The 24,998-nt window shown below is 37.4% G+C and overlaps 1 protein-coding gene across 4 annotated transcripts in view; it reads left to right on the forward strand.

Annotated features, from left to right (window-relative positions):
* Window positions 1-24: 24 nt before the first annotated feature.
* Window positions 25-24,998, forward strand: part of dop (microtubule-associated serine/threonine (MAST) protein kinase dop) — a 45,665-nt gene continuing 20,691 nt past the window's right edge. For 2 of the 4 annotated variants that reach the window (XM_089841348.1, XM_089841349.1), the window contains exons 1-4: window positions 26-321; window positions 2,674-3,178; window positions 22,258-22,714; window positions 23,020-23,099. In XM_089841348.1, coding sequence (XP_089697474.1) covers window positions 2,741-3,178; window positions 22,258-22,714; window positions 23,020-23,099 — 975 coding nt within the window. In that variant the 5' untranslated portion in view covers window positions 26-321; window positions 2,674-2,740. Of the gene's footprint in view, window positions 322-2,673; window positions 3,179-18,072; window positions 18,477-21,767; window positions 21,913-22,257; window positions 22,715-23,019; window positions 23,100-24,998 lie in introns of those variants that run through there. The other 2 variants (XM_089841350.1, XM_089841351.1) reach the window with 2 other exon arrangements.

Consider the following 24,998-nt stretch of genomic DNA (forward strand, 5'->3'; position numbering starts at 1 on the left):
CCATATGTGAGAAACGCCATTAAAAGTTTTTAGGCGACGACGGTACACGTTGGTCTGTTGGTTTTCCCGGGTTTTTAAAATGTTCGGGTAAAATTATCTTGTTAAATTTGTTCATTAATGTTTATATAATGTTGTTTACATCTTTATCGCGTTTATAAACGGGTGTTTTAAATTTACAACCGGCTAAGTCGCCAAACAAAATTACGGTATATTTGAAGCCTAGGCTTAGCAAGGATTCGTCATCTTTTGTCAACATAACAAAATTTTAGTGACAACAATGGAATTAAATTATTATCAAATTAAGGAGATGGAAATTAGTGGGTAAGTTTCAATATTTTTTCATTTATGGTCTCAGTTAAGTTAATTTGAATTTAAATTATAATTCTAAAGGCGAATCTGTCTTTGTTATTTTATTAAGGGGGTGGAACATTAACCTTTCTGTTCCCCAGGGGCTTGTAAGATTTTCTTAAAACGTTTGTCATTAGCTAATGTCATTGTCCAATTCAAATCAATGACCTCTATTAAAATCCATTTCTTCTTACTTATAAATCGGGATATTAAAATTAAATATCTAAATGCATGAGTTTTTGGTATTTAACTTTTTTTGTTATGAAACAATTTTAAATTATAATAGATAAGTTAATGCATCCAATCATAAGTCCATTAAATTGACTTAAAACAATAGTGGCAAAAATTATTATGACCCATAAAGAGAGCAAGTAGGCCTACTATGTACTGGGTATTGGCAAAAACCTTTATATCTAAATAACAAACCATATACAGGGACAAATCAATGTAGAGGCAATAAAATAAGCATCTATTTTCTCTATAAAATGGCTTTGATAAAAAGGATGAATAATAGCGTAATAAGCATAGAGGGTGTAGTATCAAGCAGTTAAGCTGTCGTTAAAGAATGGCTTCTTCTTGGATAAAATAATGTATGAAGTTGTTGTTGATATTTCATTAGGTTTGAACCCAAGCTCTCAAAAGATTTTAGTTTAGAGAAAAATAAACAAGTGTAGGGTACCCCTTTTATTGACTTACGCGCTTAATTTTGGGGAGAACTGACGTCACAACTGCGCTTCTCCAGAAATTTCTAAGAAAAGACTAAAAGCTAACGTCCAACCTCCCTAAGTTATTTCTTCCAAGCGGGTACTCCTTTCCTCACTAAGTTACGAGCTAGGCGCATTCAGTTCCAGTGTAGGCAATATCAATACTCCCTGTTAATCGATTTTTACTTGGCACCCTTTACCCGCAAACCCCCTTGGTCCGGCAGATGAAGAGAGAAGTCGCCAAAGAGGCTAGCGTTGAGCAGTCCGGGCTAGTCATCATAGAAAGTATTTGCTCATAGTAGGAGGGGGATTAAGACCCCACGCTTTGGTGGATTTTAAACGACTCGCGCTCTTCAATGCTGGTTAATTTTTAATTATGGAAGCCAATTAATGATTATAGACTTAATTACGTGATAGGTTAAGGTTCAATTCTTTCCGCCTTTGAAAGTTTGATAACGTCACGCTATTAATTTTAAACTATCAATTTTACGTCCGTCCATCTGATAAAATTATTGGAAAAAGGTATGAGATTGGTAATTGGTTTATTTTTTTATTTAATCATACGATCCGTGTAGTTGTCTAAAATATTTTTCTCGCCTTTTTCCAAGGACTTTCTCATGCAGGTTTTTAAGAGTTTTTTTATAGATTAAATTAGGCCTAGCAATATCTTAAAGGTGTAATATCACGATACGATGATATCGTGAATTTAAATTTCAAAGCCGGGGTTGTATTAAAAATTTATATTGCAGGAATTGATTAGGAGGTATTTATTTTTGCGCGAATATAGGAATTTTTAGAGAGCTTGACAGTTTTGTAACTGGCCCTTTAGAATCTTGACAACTATACCGTGACCTTCGTATCCTTCAAAATAACTTTTTAAACTTCAAATATTATGATAATTCTCTCCGAGTTTTTCTTTTACGAGTCGCGCGGTTAAACCCTTATGAAAATATTATGAACTAGGGTATCGCGACTAACTAGTGTTCTTGCCACGTCCAAGTTGAAGTTTTAATTGTGAAATTAATTAAAACCTTAATCTTTAATTAAATAACAAGGGTGTTTAGGAAAAACGCGTGTGAAATTATTTCAATTAAAGGGGGAGAATATTTCCAACTTTCTTACAATTGGAAATCTTGCGAAATTTAGGTTCAACCAAGAGGAAATGTTTTTTTTTTTTCAACCAATAGGAAAAAGGGCTGGCTAACTGGAATTCTTTTTAAACAGGAGGTATAGAAAGGAAATTTTTTTTACTAGCTGGAGATGTTTTTCTCAAATCATGAAAAGTGGTATACGGAATGAGGTCATTTTATGTTATCGTTGCAAAAAAAATTGGTCGTTTTCTCCATGATTTTTTTTTCTTTCTTGCCTCTTTCATTATTATTGTTTGAACGTTGAACGCGGACACACAGCTTACCAGCTGAACAATAAACCCCAGAGCGTGTCGTGTCGTGTAGTGGTAATTTAGATATTCCTTTTTTTTGTACTTCCTCCACGCTCTAGCTAAGTTTAAAGAATACGTAGGAAGTTTCGATCGGAACTTACTCTTAGAAAAATTAAAGATATTCCTGTCGTTAATCATGGTTGGAATCTTAATTAAATATGGTAATTTCGTCGTTAACAGATTAACGCGATGCGTTCGGTGATTGTGGATTAATTAAAAACGTAATAAGAATCTCAACGGGGAATCAATGAGCCAAAATAGCCAAGGCGATGGTGGTGCCAATTTACGTCGTTCACGTCGCGAGGCCTTCATTACTCGCTCGGCGACGGTTCCCGTTAACCCGCCACGAGGTATCTCGGCTCTGGCCACGACATCGACGTTACCGGCCACCGTGGGAGCCTTTGTTGCCGAAAGAGCCCGCTACAATTTCTTGGCTTCCTCGACGTCATCCAGCGGGGATAGCACCAGTAGCGGTTGTAGCAGCAACAATAATAACAACAACAACGTCAATGTGGCCTCCATGACGTGTTTGGCCGGAGTGGTGCCTTCCGATCTACCCTTTGATCAATTCCGGGCCCTGACTGATACGGATCTCATCAGGAACTACGGAGTCAAGAGTCCGGATGTCCGTGCCAGGATTATGAGCGTCGTACATTTGGCCAAGAGTCTGGACAAGGATACTCAGGTAGATGAAATTTCTCTTGTTTTTGTCTAGTTTAGGGTAGGCTTTGGTGTTTGGGGCTGGTCAATCTTAGGACCAAGGGAAAATACTAGTCGGTTTGGGTTTTAGTGATGGTAAGACACTGTTGTGTCAGTAATACTGGGTGAGTGACGTCATGACCAGTGGCGAGATAAATCTGTAGGCCAGTAATTGAGGGTGCGCAATTTCATAAGGTCATCTCGGGGTTATCTGAAATATAATTTTAATTCCTTGTACCCAAACCATTTAAACAAGTATTATCTTAAATCTTTTGAAAACAACCCAACCCATCTTCGAATAACATTCTTGAAGTATTTACATATTGGTGTTGATCATTATCTTGAAACTATTTTTGGGTGCCAATATTTCGCTTTATCTGGGAACCAATAAATAAACCATAGTTCTGATATCCCGCCCAATATCTTTGAAATTCCTCCGAATAGATCTGATTGAAATTCAATCCAATAACTTAATTATATCTCGCGCGCGCGTTTTTGGCGTCTTAGGGTCGCTGCATACGACGGAGTTATTTTTTATTTTTTCGAAATATTTGGGGAGACAGTGTACCCTTACCATTATTGATATCCGTAAAAACCGCGTAGCAACGTTAACTCGTAACCACGCGAACCTTTTTAAAATTCTGAGAGAACGATATCTAGTTTAACTGGTTGTTTCGCGAGCTGGAGATAGATATCAAAGCTGTCCTATCGTGCTGCAGGTATCTTTCGTTTGAAATTATTAAAGGTAAGGCGTGTTTAAAAGTACTTTAAAAGGCCTTTGGCGCAAGACTGCGACGACGACTAAAATAAGTCTAGGACTCTATAGCCTAAGTAGGAGGTGTACCATCTTTTTTAGTCGGTACTAATGAGTTTTGACCATGTTATATGTGGAACGTAACCATTTTGTTCGAAAGCCCCTGTAATATACCCTTTTCTGCGTACGCCGTTGGCGATATTGTCTTTTAATTGTTAATAGTTTTTAAAAAGAAAAAAATGAGAGCGGTGTCAAAGGTGCAACGTCGAGTTTTGTTAAAAGTTTGAAATCGAAAATTTCATTTGAGCCTAACCTATTTAATTTTACTGGAAGTTGATTTTAAACTATATTATTACTAGCCGTTACCCGCGGCGTCGCTCGCGTGTAATAAGAACTTTCATCTAAAATGATATAAAGAATGTGTAGATTTTACTGATGACTAATATTTTTTTAGCACCCTAGGAGCGAAGGCACTCGGCACAGTCCGTCAGCCCGTCGGGATACTTTTTATTACTTTTCACGCGGACATTATTCCATAAAGAAGGGTTTTTAAGTTTTTGGACGCCATTTAAAAAGATGGCAACAAATTGAACCCAAAATACCATTCAGCCCGTCTCTATAGGTTAAAGGAAACCATTGTACTAAATATTTGTGAAATAGGTTGAAACGCGCGGACTTTATTGCATAGAGAATATTTTCTTACATTTCTGGGCGCCATTTTAAAAGATGGCGAAAACTCGAACCCGAAAGACCATTAAGCCCGTCTTAAGGTTAAAGCAAACCAGTGTACTAAATATTTGTGAAATCGGTTGAAACGCGCGTACTTAATTGCATAGAGAAGATTTTTTACATTTCTGGGCGCCATTTTTTAAGATGGCGGCGGATTGGAAAAATCTTTCTTAGTACGCGCCTACTAATTATGAGTAACGTTCCTGCAAATTTTCAGCCTTCTAGGGCAAGCGGTTTGGGCTGGGCGTTGATTATCAGTCAGTCTGTCAGTCAGTCAGTCAGTCAGTCAGTCAGTCAGGACTTTGATTTATATAGATATAGATTAAATGCCCCAAGCTAATAAAAGAGAGGTATTACGAGAGACATATTTTACTATAGCTTCGGGGTTAATTTACTTCTGATTAAATTAATATTTTTTCGAAAGGAATTAATGATTTGACTAAATTACGAATTTTATGTGATATAAAATTTCGACGGCTGGACCATTTGCATAAAATTGCAATCGGTCTAAAGGTTCTGACGTATTTTTAAAACGTTTCCTAAAGTATATTATAAAGTACTGCATGTTGGCGATATATATAGAATTTCAATTTTCAAAATGGATTTGTAAGTTTTTTTTTTCAAACTTGTTTCTGTTGCTATAATTTGTAGGGATTCCGGCGTTATAATTACCGTAAATGTTCGACCTAGTAATTAATTTCAAATGGAGCTGGGGCCAAAAGTTAACCCTAATTAGGCTTAAAGTCAACCCATTTCTCGGGACGATTGAAATTGTAACGATATTTATATTATCGTTGCTCGTAGTGGGATATGATATGTGCTAGATTCGAATGGATTTAAGCTGTAGAGCGGGTTGTGTTATGATGAATATAATGAAGAGAAGGCGAAAGAGAGGGTACTCGAAAACCTTAGTCACCGTGACGAATGATAAAAATATGTTATGACTAGTTTTAATTGAGTAGTGGAATGAATTAGTTTCATTAGACGCGCTCCGAGTGAATTTTTCTATCACTGTCCTTGAGTTCTTGGAAGTGGAGCATGATTCTTATCCTCGTACAAACTCGAGCTCATTTGGTTAAAGAAGGAACTTAATCGCTCGCTTAGCGTTTGAGTATCCCTTTAATTAATCTTACTCAAAGAAACCGTTTAGAATAGAAAGAGGCTTCCATCTCGAAGCTTATTTAGTTGCCAAAAAAAGCCCCTAAAATAAACACGTGCCCAGCTGTATTTTTTACGATAAGTACTGTTCGGTTTACTGACCACTAAATCGTTTAAAAAGGGTCCCAACTTTTTTTTTTTTCAACCCCGATCGTAAGCTTAATTACGTTGGTTGGGACCCCCAAATTTGACGTATAAATTCACCGTAAAAATATATTAACCACATTCCTGAAATTTTACGATACCCTTGGCTTTATGTATGAGCTTAAGAGACTATCTCACGGAAAACATATTACATTTTTTTATTTGATAAACAGCTTGGTCTCCCTTAATTTCCTGCCTTTCCCACGCGTCTGATTGATGACCACACACACTGTGGTCAGTCACTCTTAATTCGTCTTCCTCTCCCTCGCGTACCACACTCCACAGCCGCGTAACGATAGGTCTATAATGGCATGGCTGATCGCACCCCAAAATTCATGACCTCGGGGCTTAGTCTACTTTTGATTCGGATATAAAGGATTCTTTTTTTTTTTTTTTTTTTGGCTCTCTTGGTTTCTATCGTGGGGGAAGGAGCACCTGTAGAGTTTCTTTTTATGTGCCAGGGATGCAATTTGCGACGGTGCTTTGTAGAACAGTACCTGAACAAAGGATTGTTGCTATGACAACCAGATCAAGCAAGATCTTAGCTCTCAATCTCGCGCTGCGAATTTATCCTTCCTGCATTTGTTTTCCTTTCTTCCTTAGAGCTTCCATTAAGGAGGAGAATTACAAGTTTTAAGAGTTAAGTATAATTTAGTAATGTTTGGCGGTTAGAGATAAACCCCTCCCCCTCCCGTAATTAGTTTAAATGGTAGTTTATTAAATTATCCGGTATTATCATAAAGATGTACAAGCTTTAGTACGATGGTCTAGTTCGGATGATTGAAGTTTTAGTTCCGAAATGCTTCGAGATAATGGGTTGCGAAATTTTCCAATCTATCGCAATCTACTTCGGTAAACAAACTTGACCTTTCATTCAAAATAAATTTATCCCTGCTATAGACCATTTCGATGTAAATAAGAGCTATAGCTTTCCATCTCGCTTTTTGTATCATGAGAGTGCGCAGAGACGGCAATGTATTAACCACACGTCGAAAAGGTCTATGAATCGAACGCTGACGTTATTTTCTGTCCTTCAATTCAATTGAATCCGTTCTAGTAAACAATCTTATAGTTACATCCTAGACCTTGGTAGCGAAGACTGGGTAGAGAAACGGTTAGTTTAATGTTGGGAATAAATTTCAAAAGTCTCGCTAAGCCCTGCTCTTTGTAGAAGAGTCTATACGTTGGTAACGAAATGGAGGGAATGAATTTAATGCCCCTTTTTCAGGACCCTGAAATGTTGTTCGCCCTTAACTCCTCCATTCACCGCCCTACCAACCTCAACCCCAGTTTCAGATTCTGCAATCTTCCCATACCTGTTTTCTCTGAAAATTTGATTTCCTTTGGAAATTTCGTTCATTTTGGTACATTGCTCCTTCCTTCCCCGCTGTTCTGATTGAAATCCATTGCTCGCTAAGCTTTAGCCCAGGTACTAGCTCTCAGGTTGGGAAAGGTAATGGTAAATGATTCATTATTTAAAGGGCTTGCTCTTTCGAAAGGTATTTCAACTCTGGGAAGATTGCGTTTTTCTTTTCTTTTTGTTCTTTATTATCTTCTCTGTTTTGTAAGGAAGGCCCCTGGCTACCTCAGAATAGCTGAAAGCTTTTCCTTTTTATTTTCGGCTAGACATTTTACGATTTAACGAGGGAACTAAGGGATAAGAAAAGTGATTAGGGTACACTTTTAATATTAAATTAGTTTTACAATAAGTAAAGGTTTACAGTCTGGCTTTACTGTATAACTTATTGAAAAAAGTTTTAAATATTTTAGGCAATCAAACCAATACTGAAGTTATTTTAAGGCATAGATTGAGGGCAATTTCAAACCATTTTCAGTTTTATTGTAAATTTAAAACATATATATGAAAAATATTGTAAATATTTTAGTAATTTCATTTCAAAACTCATTTTATATATTGCCAAAGTTTGAATTTTTAATGAGTTTCCACAGTTGCATTAGTTTTCCATCGCGTTTCTGCGGAATTTTATGTTTTCTCGTATTGACGTAGTTCAAAATATTAATTAGATTAATTTCTAATTTGCAAGGACGTCGATGACGTGAATGGTGGCTTACCAAGGCTACTTCACGTCACTTTATGCCATTTAAATTAGAGGGATAGTACATTTTAGCTAATTATCGACTTAGAGTTGAGAGACACCTTAAAAGTTCAAAAACTTCCAATTAAGGTAAAGGTTGATGCTCGTAGAAAATATTTTAATATTTTGGATGGGTCTAGGCTAGCTTGAAACGTTTTAAAAATTCAAAACCATCGTGGATGAAGCGGAAGCTCTAGCTAATCATCTTCGTTCAAAAACCTTTCCATCCTTTTTTTTTTTCTTTTACTTTTGAAAAAGCCTCGGTGACAACATCCATTCCAACTTTTGGGGGATTATTTTTCTTCGTCTTCTTCTTCCTTAATCCCGTATCACGGTAACCATGGCAACGGCGTCTCTCCTTTTATTCTTTCTTTTTGCCTCCACGCGCGCTCGTGTACTGCGCGCGAGAAACCTTACAGGCGTGTGAAAAGAAAAGGGAGGCTAAAGCCACGAGGATTTAATTAAGTACTAAAGTTTCCGCCTCCTCGATTCCTTCTCGGCGCTCTTTGTACTTAACAACTATAACCCTTCATCCTCTTTAACCCTAAGCTAGCGGTTGGTAACTTACTGCTGTTCCATTACTATACTCCCACAACCATAGTCTTTAACTTAATTACTTTAAGGGTGCACCAACCTCGTTTCATTCTAATTTCCTATGGGTTCATTATTGCCCCGCGTTCGGTTTTTTTCTCTTCTCTCTCTCTCTTCGTCAGTGACTTTTTAATCAAGATATTCTTTTTCTAGTTTTAATTCTCAAATAATCCAAGGGAAGTTAATAGTACAAGATAATTGTTATTGTAGCTTATTGCCTACCTAGCTAGCTACTAAATTGATTTATTATTATTTTTTTTTTTAATTGTGTAATGAACTTTAGGTATCATTAAAATAGCTCCATTTCGATTTGGCAAGTTCCGATGTTAACGTGACGAGCCTGTTAATTATTCTAATACTATTGATAATTCATCATTACCCTTAATTTATTCACAAATTTCGACTTAGTAAGAGGAAATATACGCAACTATTTCGAGGATCTCCATTATAATATATGGAATTCTACCCGTACAATCTTTCGAATATGTGAGTAGAGACCACTCCCATCTCTGCTTGGCGTTAGAAGTAGATGATTTCGAAGTTATTAGAAGCCTATTATTATTGGTTTATACTGTAGTAAAGGTTATATCTCTTGAAGGGGAAGATCTCTTAGATTTTCAGTGATATACTGCTAAAAGTGTGTAGTCGCTTCGGGGCACCTTTTTCTTACGAATGAGAAGTGACTGACTCTTCTTGCCTCCAGAGATTCCATGGGTTTTTTTTATGAGAAAGTTTTCGTCGTAATGAAACATTCAAGGTTTAAGTTTATTTGGGAGGAACTGTAAGAGTTTTCTTTATGTCTTTTTGATCTTGGCAACATTCCTTAGATACACGGGAGTGTTCAACACTCTTTATAATGTTTTCCAATGTATTGATACGTGTTCTTGACTACCCTATGTCTGTCTTCCTTGGTTACAAATGCGTTTACTGATTTTCTTAGTTTGTTTTTCTGAGGAATATTTGAACTGATATAAAATACTTTAGTTTTTCACCTTGGTTTTTACGACTTACTCTTGAAAATGGAAGGAAGCTGCTGCAAACCCCGTTATGGTTTTCTCGTCTTTAATAATTTAAGACTTCTTTCGGTTGTAGGCTATGCGCAAGTACCTTCTTACTCCGTAGAGATTGCCCCGCAGTCTGCGTACGAGAAAGGTCCGAGATCTTCTCTTGGTCTTCTTCTTTGGAAAGTTAGCTCATTTCCTCCTACGTTTTCCGAACATGAAAGGAAATAAACTTATCCGTCTTCATGGCGTGAAGTTTTCAAATGAACCCTGGCTAAGTTTGCTATGACGAAGGAAATGGTTTCAGGCTGTTGCGATTTACTTTGAGTTATTATACTTTTGTTTATATCTATTCCCAACTTGTCCATTTGTGTTTCTGGACTTTTTCTCAGTTCGGAGTTCGGACCAAAGATATCTCTTGGTTGGTATATTTCATAAACTTTTTTCTCTTTCGTTATAGGCCTACTTTGGACTCATCTTTTGAGGATCTAGTCTTTTACGTGAGGTTGCAGGGAGGATTTCCCGAGTGTCTAGTTTAATATTTTTTGCCTCATTTTTTTCCTTCAAACTTTTATCGCTTACTTTGCTGTATTTTTTTGCAGCGCAATGGGTTTAGTAATCTTTTATTTAAAAGGTGTAATCCGCGTCTTGTATGTAAATGACATCTTCTCTTGTCTACTTGTAAAATATTTAAGGATATCACTGGCTTGTAAAGTATTCTATATATATATATATATATATATATATAAGACGAATTGAAATTCGGATCTCATTTTCCGCTCCTGTAAAAAACCTCACGTGCCGTGTGTCAAGATGCTCGCGTATTGAATTGCCAAGAAATTGAGAGAGAAAGAGAGGATGGAGAGTAGGGGATGGATGATTCTCCGAGAAGTTTTGGAATCGACGCGTTCCACGAAAAACGTGATCTTTTCTCTCTCTTCCTCTTGCTCTTCCTTATCTATTTCTTGATATAATTTTCCTCATCCTCGTCTTCCTATGATCCCTAGTTACCCCGCGAGCAATCTCCTTCGTCCCAACCCCCCTCGTACATCGTTTTATTCGGAAAATTGCTTTCGATCCTTGATTCTCTTATAGACATAGGCTCGTGCTCTCACATCCTTATGGACATCTCTATTATCTAATTCCCCCCTCTCCAACATATGCCCGAGATATTAATCGAATTCGATTGACATTTAAAGGTCAAAAAGGCTTAACTATACAGGGAGCAGGCTGTGAACGACATATTATTATTATTATTATTATTATAATTATTATTATGTGAAAGGTTTCGTTTGTATTAACCAAATTTTTTAGAGTTCCCCAGTTTTAATTTACTGAGCGCCGAGTTGACAAAGTTTGTCCACATTTCAGAGTCAAAATTAGGAAGAATAGACATTATTACGCGTAAATCTTTCTCCGTTTCGATTTTCATTGTTTTGAAGTTAGCGGGGACGCAAGAACACCAAGTGAAAATATATTATCTTTGACCATGGTCAAAGATAGGCTCATGGTGTAAGGAAACTGTTTGAAAATCCCCTTACGCCGCTGTTCTTTTCGTATATATACAGTTTCTGGTGTATCTTAGTGTTTGTGACAGGGCTAGATCAATTGGATTAAGTTTTGTATAAGGGCCACATGCAGCATGCAGCTAGTTTTCTGGGAGTCCCACGCAGACATTTTCATTCAATCAAAGAGCACGTTGCCGTCTTCCATCGTAATTCACCGGGGAAAGATAACTCCCGAGTAGTCCTCGGTATCGCTGTTTCATCCCCAGTATATCCGAACCTATTCGTAACCTAGACCCCCCTAAGCTCACGTATCCAAGTGGATTGCCAAAGGAACGTAGCGTCTATCTTATTGCAAAATTAAATTGGGGAATAAAGTTTCCAGACTCGCTCGCTTACTTTCTCAAGCTAGAGTTCTCGCTGTTGCTCAATTTTTGGGTTAAAAAGAATAAGGGAAGACCTTAGCCCTAACATCCGGTTTTTTTTTTTGGATATTACTCGCCGGGTCTGTGTACCTGGTTGGTCGCACCGTTTTCCCATTTTCCAGCAAGCTACTTCTGTAATAACTCCAAAGTTGTAAGCCGTGGTAGATGCTCATATTCTGAAGTGTATAAATCCGTCTCAGATCAGATATCCATGGCTGTTTACCGTCGAAATGTTCTAGCCTAGTACTTGAATGAAATCTTATTATGACTTCAGGGAAAACGCTTCCTTCAGTTTATTTACATCTGAAGATGAAGATGGCTCCAGGTAAAAAAGCACGGACGTTAAGAGTTTTTCTTTTGTCTTTCTTTTTTTTATACTGTATACCATGAACTCTCTTCTGGCAGGCAAGGCAGAGTTTCCAGGGATGCAAGAAATGATCCCATTTCCGCTAGTTGCTTTTTGTAGTTCGCGCCCCCTCTGTTGGCTCTGCCCATCGCGTTATCCGCACGGACTATGGCATGGTATGTGTATGGTCCACATTAAACCATCGTTGTCTCTATCCGGGGGCTAGCCTTAACGCTATCCTCTATCTATGATCCCACTTGTGGATGGCGTCTGCGCGAACACGTCTTTCCATGCACGCGCTGCGTGCGATGGGGAAGAACGATCTTCCTAATCCTCTAGAAGTTCCTGCGCTCACTATAGTAGACGCTTCTTAGTCTTTCAGATAGTAGTCTGTTTTATTCCGCTTTTGGCTGGCTTGATTCCGTTTCCTAGGTGCTCGCTGGCGTAGTTTAGATAGCTCGGCTTCTAGTTATTTACTTTTCAAGAAACTCGGCCTGATTTTGTAAAATCTTCGCAATCATCTACCTTAAAACTTAATTATAGAAATGTTCCGGTAACCCCCTTTTTCATTTCTTCACTCTGTAAAGTTTGAGGCGGTGGAAACAGTTAAAAGTACACGTATACCTTCGACAATCGAGGAACGTTTCAATCATGTTTCAAAGTTCAAGCGCGGACAGTACGTCCAGCGGCGATTCCTTAAGATATTCGGATAGTTCGGACAATTCCCTGGATAGTGGTGGTTTGACTTCGACGCATTTTACTACTTCTGGAAGTCCCACTGTTGTTCGCTGTGCCGGTGGTCAAGTTGAATCGACTATTTACGAGGAAGACTTACCGGTCATTATGAGAAGGCGAGGTTTGACCATGAGGGTTAGGATTGTCAGTGTTGATGATGAGTCGCCGTCTTCAACTCAGGTTGGAATTGAATTACAATGTGTCCTTTTTATGTTCATGGTCCTGTTTTTATTGGTCTCAAGGTTTTTAAAACGATTAAAACTAACGATGAGAGTGAAGAAAGCTTGAGAATATTGACTACTGTTTTTAACTATTTCTGTTTCCCTAGTTATAATAATTGTAAAAGTATCCTTACATTATTGGATACGCAATACATGAAATTTATCCATCCAATTTCGTAAAAACTTTATTATTTTCTGTTATGTTTTCCTCATCATTTCCCTTCAAACCTTAACGCAATATTTCATCGTTTGTAACCGTCCTTAAGTGTCGCCTTAAATATTGATGATGACATTATTTATCTTTGCAATAAATGTCCCATATGCGAGGGAAATTGGAAACTGTACAATCTTCTATCTATTGTTAAACGCGCTATATAACTGAAGGGGGAAATAATAGCCTGGCATCCTTCACCGCGGCGACCGTCTCCCATACTCGAGATTACGCGAAGAACTGAGTGCACTGAAGGCATTTATCAGTTCGAGAATTTTGGATAAAGAAGCCTGGTCCTTCTTTTAATCAGTCATTCGAGAGATTCTTTTCATCCGCTGATTGGATTAAGAAAAATCCCTGTAGGAAACAAACTACGGAAGTTATTATTAAAGGTCGTCCCAATGCGTGTCGGGGAATTAGCGGTATAATGTATTGAAATCATTGATGATAACTTTGGGTTAGTATACTTCTTACTCTTATATTATGTAAGTTATCCTTGGTTATCCCCATTGAACACCACTGGGCTTCGTTAAATCAACCCTCGAGATGAAGTTGGTTGTTGGGCGTGTATAGAAAGGAGTTGGTAGCTAGAGTGCGATGTAGAGTTGGAGGGGAGCTCTGCAGCTGGTCATAGTACCCTTTGAAATTTAAATCACGAAATAGGCACTCAAAATTTTGTAAACTACAACCGTCCGTCCGTGCCAAGGACTCTAATTACGATAAATTTTAGTTCGTCTCAAGCGTATTGTACCGTGTTAGTATCCGGGACACGGTTGAAGTTAAGCTTAACCAAGAACAATTTTAAACGTGATAACGTTCTAGGCTACCAATATGAGATCGTGGAAACATGAACTATTCGTAAGGTTCCAGAGTTTTCTTGGGTTCCCGGCCTTAACTAATAAGATATTATCTTCATGAGACGAACCCTGTTTTAACTCTATATTCCGGATATCGGAGGGAAAATGTTTAATTTAATTTACCAGATTGGCAATTGCTATTGGCTTGAGCCGCGCTGCTCTGAGAGAGGTGGAATTAAGGCAAGCTGCCATGTACTGTTGGGTTAGGAATAATAATTCTGACGATGGGTGAGAAAATTCTCTCTTACCTCTTAGTTATTGAGTGTATGTAATTAGGCATGCATTGATTGCCCTAATGCGGAGTATTTGCTTAAATTGGGAAAGAGGTGTTTCGATGGAAGCAATCGACAACAGATATACCAAGTGAAAACTTTTAAGAGTCAGAAAGTTTAAACAGTTTTCCCCCGAAAAGAAAGACTGTCTGTAAACTAAAGTTTGTTCGTTTATTCAGACGACTATTTATTTGTTTTATTGCTCATTACTTTCCCCGTTGTTTGGTTCTGTCGAAGAGAAAGCTCTTTCATGAAATAGGACTGTTTGTCAAATCTTGAAGCATTCTATCTTGTGTTTGAAGCCGAGTTCTATAGTCGACCATTCGTGTTTTACTTTGCGCGTGCCAAGTATCAAATTTGACCCTTATGTGCACGTGACCGTCTCTGAAGATCTTTTAACGTAACTTATAGTGTACATCTCGCGCTACTATTTTTAAGTCAAAGGCCAGTGTGTTTATTGGCGCGTGCTGTTGAATCCAAATTGCTCTAAAAAGTACAACCACTCGTCTTTGACGTCATTGATGAACGCCATTAGAGTTACTAAGGTATAAAGCCCAGCCGTCGATCCGGGAATTGTGTATGTTTAGTCAAGGTTGTGTTTATGTTAAGACCATAAAGTGGGGTGGTGTGTGTGTGTGTGTGTGTGTGATTCGACTATAGATGTGCATGGTTTTAGCGCGAAACATTCCTTCTTCATTTAAAATTTTATCAGTTGGTCTGTGTCGAGACGAGGCTTACCCTCATTAGTAAGTTTACTAATGACCCTTGGGTCCCAGACAGAATTTGGTCCCATATCTCTTTCCCAGACAGTTTACCGGTGTTACGTACCAGACTACAATGTCAGTCCTTCTCTATCATAAATATACTCCATTAGAAATATTAACTAAGTACTCTAGACGTTCAAATACAAACTTAAGGGTTATGTCTCGCCTGAGTTTATAGTAAGGAACTCTCCGTGGTAAGGGGGTTTCTCTCCACTGTCTAATCCAGAACCCACAAGTACCGCGCGTAGTTCCGATTTTTCACGATTGGCCTACAATTTTTCATCACTTTAGCAGTGTATCCGCAATAATTTTTTTCCCTACAGGTAGAATGGTCAAGAATGCGGCTGATCTTCTAAGTTAAGATCTTCAGCCCTAAATAAAATTCGGGGACTTGGAAAAATCAGTACCGAAAATGAACTTCCGCAAGCAACATTCTCAAGAGACTGTGTGTTAGCGGCCATTAATTTTAATTTCTCGAGAATAAGTTGTGGGAGAATTAAAAAAAAAATTCATCCTTCAAAGAAAGGCTTCGTAATAAATTTAGGAAGAAAAGAAAAACGTTTTTTCAATTTTCACAAAGAGAGAAAGAATTGCAGTTTGGCTTGCTCATTCGGGGTTATCCGGCCCTCGACAAAAAATAGGAGCTATTAGGAAAAGATGCCTTGTTGCAACTTGCAAGAGTTCGGGCGGGCGTTGAGCGTGCTGGGTTCGCTTAAAAGGCCCGCTCTCTCTCTCCCAAAACGAAAACTAATTATAAAAGGCTTTTAAAAATGACGTTGGTTACGCCATTTTCCCCTAGGGTTTTGCTTAGCTGCCTATATATTTATAAGAGAAGCGCCCCCGTCGACAAGTAAAGGAATTACAGTCTCCCCGAACCTGGAAATGGAAAACTCGATAATACCATGTACGCCTGTGCACTGATTTTAGGCTCAAACCATGCGGGTTGTCGGACATTTGGTTATTTTCTAGCAAGGAATATTGAAGAGACTATAAATAGTTCTTTTTTAGGAAGTGTCCGACACCATTCAATGTAGGTAGTAGCTCTTTAAGTGGTTTGGCCAACCTTCGAGAGTGGACTGTCTCAGTGGCTATTTTAATCTGCCACTCATCTCGGCTTACCAATTTATCCCCTTTCATTTTATTGCTATATATTTTCGATTAGGAGCTAGCTATAGGGTTACCCGGATAAGATCGTGGTTGATGTTGAAAGCCATCGGCTTATTTCCGAAAATTATCTTTTAAATTTTTTTCTGATATGGTCAATTTTTATAGTGACTGTCTCGTTCTGGGATTGCAGTTTAATGTGTCAATAGATTAAATTTGGTTTCAAATTTATTCAAAGTTTGCTGGACTATTGGTATTACTTAAATTGCTAAACATACAATTTTTTATCGTACTCCTGAAACCCAAGACCTCGCGGTAGGCGTTAAAAAGGGTTTTCCAAGGTCCTTGTTGGGTAAGCCAGCCAACAACAATAGAAGCTGCTGATGACAACACGGTGTCCAATTTTAAGTCACCAGTGAAATCTAAATCTTTATTTGAAGTCTTTCAGTGCACGGAGTTCTTTTAGTAAAAAAAAACTAATTAATCTCCGATACACTGACAATGGAGCAGCAGCGAAGTACCATCTAATCAATCATTATTTGTAAGCCAGAAAATGTGTCTCTAAGAACGTCATCGTTAAAATGGTGGTGGGATGAGAGTTTGGAAGTTCCTCGGAATTGACAAATCCTCGTGACGCTGAACCTATTTAGAGTCCGTGTGGTAACAATGATGATTTGGGTCCTTGGTCTCTCTGCGAATCGGAAACAGCGTAGGGCAGAGTATAAAAAAGCCAATATAACGAAACCTCGTGATTAAGCAAGTCCCATTCCCAATGTCGCTCGCGTTCAATGTTTTTTCCGCAGTACGCTTGGCGTCGGTCTTTAACCCGGAATTAACCGCCAAGGCTCTTTCTCTCTCTCACTCACTCCCGGAGTTGTTTTCTGGGTTTGATCCAATAATAGAAGAAAAAAATGTAAAGGGCTTTGCTATATACCGCTCTCTTATTCAATATGATACGCTATAAATATGATCCAAACTATATGGTCTCGTTTAATATTATTCAGTTTATTTTAGTTGGTATAGCTGCGTAGATGTAAACAAACTTTTACCATGCTCGGAGTTGGCAATTTAGCTTTAGTTGTCAATACGAAATGGAAATTTATTGCGAATTTTCTATTGAAATTTGTTGGAAATCGAAACGACATGATTGCGTACAAAATAACAACGATGAATTGCAATTGCCTTGCATTTAAAATGCAAAAGTTTACGTTGGAAAATGGGGGTTTCTGTATTGATCTATTCCAGGCAAGGCTCTCAGATAACATAGGGTTTTTACTAATTAATTTAGATAAGTTTTATGTTTGTATCAATCCCCTATAGACACAATTACGTAAATATTTAATAGTTAACAATGTACTCGACTATTTAATACGTTGTTTGTACATTTACAATAATATTGATTCATTGTTCCCTATCTTCAGATAGGAAGAGAGCTATTACCGTATACCTTCCACTTGGAAGTCATCTCGGGGTCTGCCCGTTAGTCTAGCAAAACCAATACCTCTTTTCTGCCGCAGTGTACGTACCACCACCGTTCTGTTCCGTACAGTTTATATTAGAACCTTTGCCAAAAAATGGTAGGGACGAGGGCCAGATCCTTTTATAGGCTTGCTTGATTTTTCCCCTGGTCTGTAGCGCTTCTTCCAAAGTTAAGCTTAGATGAAAATATATATATACACTGGAAGTTACTGTCACCGTGTCTCCTAAGACCATTAACAAGGCTTGTATAACCATTCAATCTTCTTCCTCTCGCTCTCAAAGAGAACTGAAATTAACCCCTAAGACTATAGAAGATAGGCTTAGCCAAGATCGTCGTCGTTGTAAGAAGTTGGCTTCGGTGCTTTCTTCGCTGCACTTATTGAGAAAGGGAGATCTCTTATAAGTTTTCCGCTGTTGATTCAGTTCTAGCAAAGGATCTTTAGTGGTGTTTGTCCCTTACACCGCGCTCTCGGTGCTCTAGAAAACGCTATATCGCTTTCTCTTCCTTCTGATTCGAGGTTTTGGAAACTGTGGAGAATCAAGCGAGGATAAAAACGCTTTTATGTTGTTCTTTATTTTTATATCGCGCGTTATCGTGTTATGACATTCGGTTGCGATTGTGGGATCTAAAGTTCTGTTTCGAATAAATATCTTATCGAACTATTTTAGTTCTTTTTCTTCTTGCCAAGCGCGTGAGTGTGCTGGTTGCCGTTTTCAGTCCGCTGTTTTTGCTGAATGACGGTTCAGCTTTCTTGAAGAGTAAATTTCGTGTCATACGATCCCAATTTTTTTTAATTTGTGGTTAAAACGGCCGGCATGTTGACGCCAATTAATATTTAAGCTTAGTTTGGAATTAATTTCGGATGATATAAATTTATGTGGCACCATTTTGGTAAGTGTATTTCATGTCTGATTTTGAAATTGATGTTTAGGCAATTTGGTGGTTCTAATTATGATTAGTAATAGGTATTAGTTGGTCTGAATTTTTCAGTATGTGGATAATTTTTGTACGGTCTGTCTTAAACATCGGCGGAGTGTTTACTAGTAACTTTAAAATGTTTCGTAAGAAATTCGTTATACTTCTGTCCGGTACGGTTTCTTCTACAGTGAAGGTGAACCTGATGTATTTCTGAACCGGTATGTCTTGCGTATTAACTGGGATGATATGTCACGTGGGTCAGAAAGCTAAGGGCTGAGGTTTCAATTTGAACTATGAATAATTTCTTTAAGAAATGAATGAAGTGTTTGGAATAATAGTTTTCTTTCAATTTAGTCAATAGTCTGGTACTGTTTATACGCTTAGAAACATGTAATATCGCGTGTATCTAGGGTCCTTGAACTGTACGTATGATTAGTAATCCCGGACTGTGTCTAACACCAATCGTGAAACCCAAATTTGAACGGTTAAATACGCCTTTAGGCCTTTTGCCATAAATTTATTAAATGAAATAAAAAAATTACAAGGAAAGTTTTGTTTATACGGTGATCGTATATTTTGTAATAATTGTTGGTATCATCCCCCTTTCCCCTTTCGGTTTCAATCCAATAATAATATGTTTTTCTAAACACCCAGGCTAGGATTAGCATTAGCATCTATTTAGGCTTTGAGAATCCTTTTAAGAACTTGTTAAAATCAATCTACCGTATCGGTAAGAGAAATAAACGTATTGATTCTATAAACATTTTTCTAAAATTTACAGAAGAAGTCTGACTGGGTGAAATTGGGGTTTGAAAACAATTTTTTTATTTTCCGATAACCTAGTTTGAAACGTAATATAAAATCGACTACAATTTATTTAAACATTGACTCCAATTAAATAGTTTTAAAGCGTTCAAGAACAGACACCCCGTCAGCCCCCAGGGCCGCTCAACCGATAATAATTTTCATCTGTTATATAATCGCCTGAAATAGTTGATTGGAAATTTTTAATTCTTTTTATTCATTTTGAAATAATTATTTTATTATTCAGACGTGCCTCAGTCTGATTAAAAACTCTTTAGGCCTTGATTATTTAAATAGATTAGTGTAATTTGGAGAAAATGAACTTCCCTCTCTTTAAAATTACGTACTTTGTCACAAAAGTCCAATAGACCTCACCAATCGCATCACTAACCAGTTTGTTTCCCATTTGAATCGGTTGATGAGGGTATGGCATGGCATTTCGACCTAATTTAACTCGGGACATATTATAATACTTATGTCAAAACAAATTCACCGTCCTTGATGTCTCGACAATTTTTCGACCACACCGTTATAATATTTACCTTACAAAAAAAAGAGGTAGAGATAAACTTTCGCCCTGTCATTCAAACATGGTACGCTGCCTGTGCTTTTACATAAACACAACGACGTGATGGATAAAGGCGCATACAAACACACACAAGCTAAAAGAAAGAAAGATCTCTCCGTGACATTTTATCCGATCCCTAACCTAAACCGCGTTGAGCTCGCGGAAAAGGATTATTAGTCTCCTCTCCTATCACCCCGAAATAGAGGAAAGTGTGTTACCGGGTCAAATCAGGCCCCTCTCTTGATCTCTCTCTTTATCTCTCTTTTGCTACGCGATCCCAGAGTGAGCGAGAGTGAACCAGGTCTTAGATAGGATCCACTGACACGATTTTCTTCCTGAGATTTGCAATATGTCAGGAAAAGTCAGTGAACTGCGTGATTCCACGAAGCCGGTGAAACATATCCAATTTGGTATTGTTTAAAATGAATTAGGGGACGTTATGTAATCGGAGATGAGTTTTGTAGGAATTTTTAAATTGATTCCGGAAAGAAATGAGAATGACGTGCCCTCTTTAAGTCAGGCGTAATTTCGTGGAACTGGAGATTAATCTTTACTACTAAGTTTAAACTGTTAATTGGATCGTAGCGTAAGCCCCATCTTTTGTTATACGGGAGGCTGGGTTTCTTTCAGAAATGATCCATTTGCTAAAATCCGCACTCTATAATTCATACAAAGCCGTTTTGTTAATTGTTTTATACAATACATTCTTTCGAAAGTTGTTACTTTCTCCAAGAACGCGTTGTTTGTTACCCGACACTTAGTTCTTTAGCTTTTGGGTGTTTAGTACAAGCGCACCATGCGTTTCTATAGACTTTCGTTGCAATCCTAAAAGGAGCCAAGTTTCTAAGGGAACCTTCGCGAAATCTAGGTCGATGCAAGGTTGAAACAGGACAGGGGGGGGGGGACTTTTGTTTATCTAGGTATCGAAATCTCAAGGGGGGATGTTCTGTGTTTTCTTTTGACCTAATACCTTTATTAACGGAGTGGGGAGCTTAATGCCTTGATTATCTTCCTCACTTATGTTGTTGCGGTGGAGTGTGTATAACAATGGGTTTGGGTTGTTTTGTGTTGTTTTTACTCCCTCTTTTCTCTCACTCTCTCTTTCTCTCTCTCACTCGCTGGAAAATTTGTCGACTGGTCGAAATTCTTCGCTCATTCGGTGAAGCTCTATTTTAAGATTGCCTTTTCCTATTTCTCAAATCGTTGGAGGTTTCGCTATGTTTAAGATATACTTAAAGGGAAAATCTCAACGATAATTTATCATATTTCAAGATGATAACGGTATTGTTTTCTTCAGTTTTAATCAAATGAAAGTCCAACCAATTCTATAGTTTGAAAATTCAGAAGTTCAATTGTTTTCGTACTGAAAAAAACACGACTTCGATTTTTTTCTATTTGTGTGAAGTTGGCTTTGTCGTTAAGCACGAATTTCTACGTAAATTAGAAACGGTTTTAATCACGATGGAGAAAATTTTCCATACACCAAGTAATAAAATATTCTGTTTAAACCGATATGTTTTTCTAATCTAAATTACCCCGTATTAATATTTAAAACTGATAAATATTTACATTGAGAGATGATATCCCGAAAACGACGTCAATGGATCTTGAGTCGTCTTTGGTTTAGGGCATGTTTATGTTTTTGCGACGGTACATTACGTGAAACCATATAAATCGTCAGTTTTTTGTTCAATGATAAAAGTTAAGAAGCTTAAATTGTGGGAATAATTTTGGAGTACTCTTTTGAAACGTTTTAGTGAGGGGCCAATTTATTTTATGCCGGTTAATTAATTTTTTTCGTAATAGGTCTACTAAGATTAGATAAGTTTTATGACAGTTGATTTTTATTTATCTAACTAATTTTTGCTTCTCTCTCTTTTTTATCGTTATAGGTAAGAAATCCAACGATGATTCATATCAATGCTTAGTTTGCCTCCCGAAGGTCGCAAGACAAAGTTCTTAATTAATATGAAACGCGAGCGAAAAATCGCGAGGTTGAATTTGCCCTTAGATTTTAAGATTGACGAATGGCCGCTGGTAAGTTTTTAAATTCTTTAGTTTGATTTATTTGGTAGAATGTAGGAATATGTCTGGTAAAATATATTTTTGTTCATATTTTATTTTTTTCTGATTCTCATAATGATATATAAATTTCGGTAAATTACGTAAAATTTATGGTAATAGCGTATAATTTAGGTGAACAATTTTGATTACCACAGTTTTAAATTCTTAGAATATATTTGATTTTCTATACAATTTAAATTTAAATTATTTAAAAACATCGAGCCAATTTATCATGACCCTTTTGTTAAGTAACTGTATTCTTTGAAGGTGTGACTTGGTTAACGGGTCATCCAATAGCAATTTCACGTATAATTTTAGTCGGAGCAACAACACCAACCGGCGCACCATCATCACCATCACCACCATCATCAGTATCATCAAACTCTCTCTTCTCTGTCCTCGGCGGGAGTTCCTCCGCCCTCTGGATCCTCGATACAGCACCATCCTTATCCGCCAAGCGGAGCTTCAGCGGTCAACCCGTCTTCGCCTTTGCCCGGGATGACCCCCGTTTCGCCTCGACGCTCCCTTTTGCACCATAGCGACTCTACGCACCTTTTGTCCAGTCACCATCACCATCATCATCCTCATCACGATGATCTGCCTCTTGTACAATTATTCCGGAAGACGCGGGGACAATTTTCGCGACAGTGCTCCGAGGATTTGAAGAAACGGAGAGAGAGTTTCGCCGCTTTTTCTTCACCTTCTTCCGGTTCCGCTTGCTACGGTCATTTGATGATGACTAACCCATCGGCAGCTGCTGGGGTCACTGGACAAGGTCAGTATCAATTGAACTTACTTCTAACTCTAATAGGTTAATAGGAATTTCCGAAATTAGTATATTAATAGTTAACGACATTTAATAATTCGTTTAGTTCGTGCTTTGTATTTTAAAATACCCGTAAACGATACGCCTACCGACGTCAGAGTATTTTAACAGTTTAAATTATCGTTAGTATCAAATAACTTGGGCCTATAAGATGTTTATAATATTTATTTCCAATTGTTCTCGCCGTGCATTTTCTTCTTTGGACTTTAAAAGTTAACTAACTAGTTTCTTTTTCTTTTATTGTCGTTAAATAGGGTCATCTGAAACATCCAATTTAGTTCGAATGCGAAGTTCGGTCTTGGGACAATCGGCACCATCGCTCTCCGCGAGTATGGTAAGTCCATTTTATCTTTATATCGTTATTTGAAATCGTACTCGAAAATGGATCGAATGTTTTTTACTATTACTATTGATGAAAAACTCGCGAAAAGTTTATCCTCAATTGAGATTATCGAAAGCTTTATTCGGTAACTACGGTAATGTTTTCCCCCTCTCAACTTTTACTTGACTAATAATAACAATATGAGCATTGAGATTACGCGAATCTTGTTTCGTATTATCGATTGACTGAGTGATGTTTTAACAAAACAGGAAAAGATAAAAAAACCGTCTTGTAAATAAGCAAGTAGTGCTTATACAAATTATCTAGTTGCTAAAGAGAATTTCTATTTTTATCTGGAGATTTCGATAATGTGTGTAGTAATTTCGTGCATCGAGAAAAATAATCTATAATTGATATTTGGATTGGTAAAGAAATTTTGGCCGCTCGGTGGAACTTTGCGCCGGTTTGAGTTAACTTCTTCTTTGAGGATCGATGAAGGATTCCAGACTTAGAATGAGCCCGAGTTTAACTTTTATAAAATAGGGTTTTCTCGAAGGGGATTTACCCATTCTAAGATTGGATTCTGTGGTATTATCGACTTATCGATTGACAGCCTGCGTTTTTAGTAAATGCAAAAATGCGCCAAAACTAAATAACAGATACTAATCAACAAGAGCACTGTATTAGGAAATATTCCCTTGTTTAATTTAATCAAAACGTTCGTGGAAATTATGAGAATTTATTGGTTGGATAATTTTTGGTCATTTGTTAATTGATAACCCTTCTTCGTTATTACCCTTTTCAAGCTATAGTTAAGGGCAAATACGTTACGCTGTTATCGAGTGTTTATGCAAATGAGTAGACATTGTTTTTTTACATACTAAAATACACCTGACGGTGGCGCTGTTTCATTAAAATCGATGCTGCTACTTTTAATTCCAAGGAAAATATTTGCTTTGGAGCTTTTCGTTCGATCGTTTCACACGAGATATAAACGAAGCTGGCTCGGTTCTCACTCGCAGCTAGCGGCTAATACCTCTTAGATAAATATTTTCTCAACTCGCGTTTTAAATTAAGAAAACTTTCTTCCCCTACTGACTGTTACTAACACTCTAGAGGGTGTCTTATTCCATACATTTGCAAACCCAATGACGAAACGTCACCAACTTTCTCACATTTTTAGGGAGATTAAATATATATGACCCCTCCCTTGTGACACCTCGAGTTCAAATTATTGCGGTTCAAGTGAGTTCCGCCCTCTAAAGGATGATTAAAACATCAGAGGGGGACTTTGACCTACTTCAACTTATGAACTTTCATTTATAGTTGTTGGTATATAATTTTTCGCGCGCTCGAGCCCTCCACATCCTGTTTTTTCCCGCATTTTTTTTACTCCTCGTGCTTAGTGATGTATTAGGTTATCCGTTTGGGATCAATTTCATCGTGAAACATATTTTAAGTTTAATCGAGATAAGCTGAGTAAACATGAGATAGATGTTGTTTGCAAGCTACGCACTTTAACATTTTTTTCTTTTTTTTTCTGAAGTTTCAATTTTCCAACCTTTGACCTATCTCTCTTAAACTTAGTAAATGATATTAAAAATATTTTTCGAAATAAGATAATATTTTATGGGCTCGATTTTAAAGTCTCTCCAGGGTATCTCGTTTTTATGAGTTATGACTAAGGTGCTTTATTATTATAATGTGATTCAGTTGGGAATTTGTACCCAATAAACCCTCGAGGTTGTTATAGTTATGTTTTGAAAAAATGGTAAATAATCAAATGAGTAAGCTAGATTTATCCTCAAATTATTTGACAGGAAAGCTTAAACGTAAAATAACCATTTAAATATTTCCCAAATTTATTGAATTTCGCCTACCTTGTAGAACTTCATAATCTATACGATAAAG

The sequence above is a fragment of the Phalangium opilio genome, unplaced genomic scaffold (genome assembly GCF_054372755.1).
Source record: "Phalangium opilio isolate 3A_F unplaced genomic scaffold, DU_Popi_V2 ptg000003l_1, whole genome shotgun sequence".
NCBI classification, from domain to species: Eukaryota; Metazoa; Arthropoda; class Arachnida; order Opiliones; family Phalangiidae; genus Phalangium; species Phalangium opilio.